The 1,651-nt window shown below is 61.5% G+C and overlaps 1 protein-coding gene across 1 annotated transcript in view; it reads left to right on the plus strand.

Moving 5' to 3' along the window:
* Nucleotides 1–1,651, plus strand: part of LOC107184686 (laminin subunit alpha-3-like) — a 24,855-nt gene that overhangs the window by 15,462 nt on the left and 7,742 nt on the right. The window contains exon 10 of the mRNA XM_015570549.1: nucleotides 366–577. Within this exon, the coding sequence (XP_015426035.1) occupies nucleotides 366–577 (212 nt within the window). The remainder of the gene's footprint in view (nucleotides 1–365; nucleotides 578–1,651) is intronic.

Here is a 1,651-nt window from a genome sequence, read left to right on the forward strand (position 1 = left end):
AATCACCTGCTCCTCCTCATTATTGCGATCAGTGTGTCATTAGACACTTAGGTAGAAGTTCTTGGTAATGCTTTATTGAAATATAACCCGCATCTTGCACTACTCATCCTGTAGGTAAATTTTCACCCTGTTACCCAGCCCCAAAGGTTTCCACCCCCACCCTTAGCTCTTGTGGGGTGTTCTGGAGTGGGGGGCAGGGGGCAGCTGTCCCTGGCTGTGTGTGCAGGGCTGGGGCTTTCTCCCATGTTCTCTCAGACCCCAGAGTCACAGTCCCTCCCCAAGACCCTGCTGGTGGGCAAGCGGGAGGGCTGGTGGGATGTCTCTGGGCACAGCTCCCAGGACGTGAGTCCTGTTTGTCTCCACAGTCCCCAGACGGCTTCCAGGTTCTGTAAGGACTCTGCCAGGTCCCTGGCAGTGCTCTACCACGAGGGTGCGCTGCCCTGTGAGTGCCACCCCACCGGTGCTGCTGGCCCTCACTGCAGCCCCGAGGGCGGGCAGTGCCCTTGCCAGCCCGGCGTCATCGGTCGGCAATGCACCCGCTGTCGGACGGGCTACTACGGATTCCCACGCTGCAAACGTAAGTGCCCGCCCAGCCATCCGGCGGTTCTGTCCCAGGTGCACGGGCTCCTCTAGGGCAGCCTCTGTCCCAGGTGCACGGGCTCCATGGGGCGGCCTCTGTCCCAGGTGCACAGTGAGTGGAGGCAGTGCCAGGGGCGACCACGCCCTGAGCCAGAAGCCTGCAGACCTTATCTAAGACCCATCCTGCTGCCCGAGATGTAGCTTTGGCACAGAGTCTCCACATGAGACCAGCCTTGCCAACGGGTCCTGATCCTGATCCCAGCCTGGCTCAGGGCTCCATGCACTGGGTGCACTGGGGTTTGATGCACTGGGGTGCATTGGGTGCATTGGCCTGCTAGTTTGGAGCCCCTTTGGGAGCCTCCAGGGACTGCACAGGTCCCTCTGGACCTCTTGCATGGACTCTGGATGGGCCACTGCTCTCCTGTCTCCTTTTCAATCCCAGCTGTCACAGCAGGAAAGAGATGGCACGTGCACACGATTTTCTGGAAGGACTTTGGCAAAGGGACTGTTGACAGGTGTGAGAGCAGGCAGCCAGCCAACCAGGGAGGTGGCACCCCAGAAACAGACCATCCAAGGTCGCAAGGGGGCGGGGCCACATGAACATGCAATAGTGGGCACATGAACAAGGGGGTGGGGCCACGTGAACACACTGGAGAAGTCGCCTGAGGATGGAGGAGGGGCCCCGTGAAGATGGAAGGGATGCAGCCGGGAGCCCCCAGAAGCGGAAGAGGCAGGAAGGACCCTCCCTGGCGCCCTCTGAGGGAGCACAGCCCCAGATGCCCTGATTTCAGATTCTGGCCCCAGAAGGGGGACAGCACGTGTTCCTGTTGGTTGAGGCCAGTCTGTTGTCATGGGAGCAGCAGCCCAAGAAATAGATCCTCCTTACCCTCCTTCTGGGGCTTTGACCGGGTTCTGGGAACAGCTGGGCCCTGTTCCCCAGCAGGGGAGACCCCCCAGACCTCCCCTGGCAGGACTCCCGGGGAGACCATCCCTGTGTCTGTGCCTCGGCCCTGCCTCCCGCTCCCCGGGCTCCTGGGCAGGGACAGTGCAGTGGGCGCACCAGGCAGCTGCT

This window comes from Myotis davidii, unplaced genomic scaffold (assembly GCF_000327345.1).
Source record: "Myotis davidii unplaced genomic scaffold, ASM32734v1 scaffold1467, whole genome shotgun sequence".
Lineage (NCBI taxonomy): Eukaryota > Metazoa > Chordata > Mammalia > Chiroptera > Vespertilionidae > Myotis > Myotis davidii.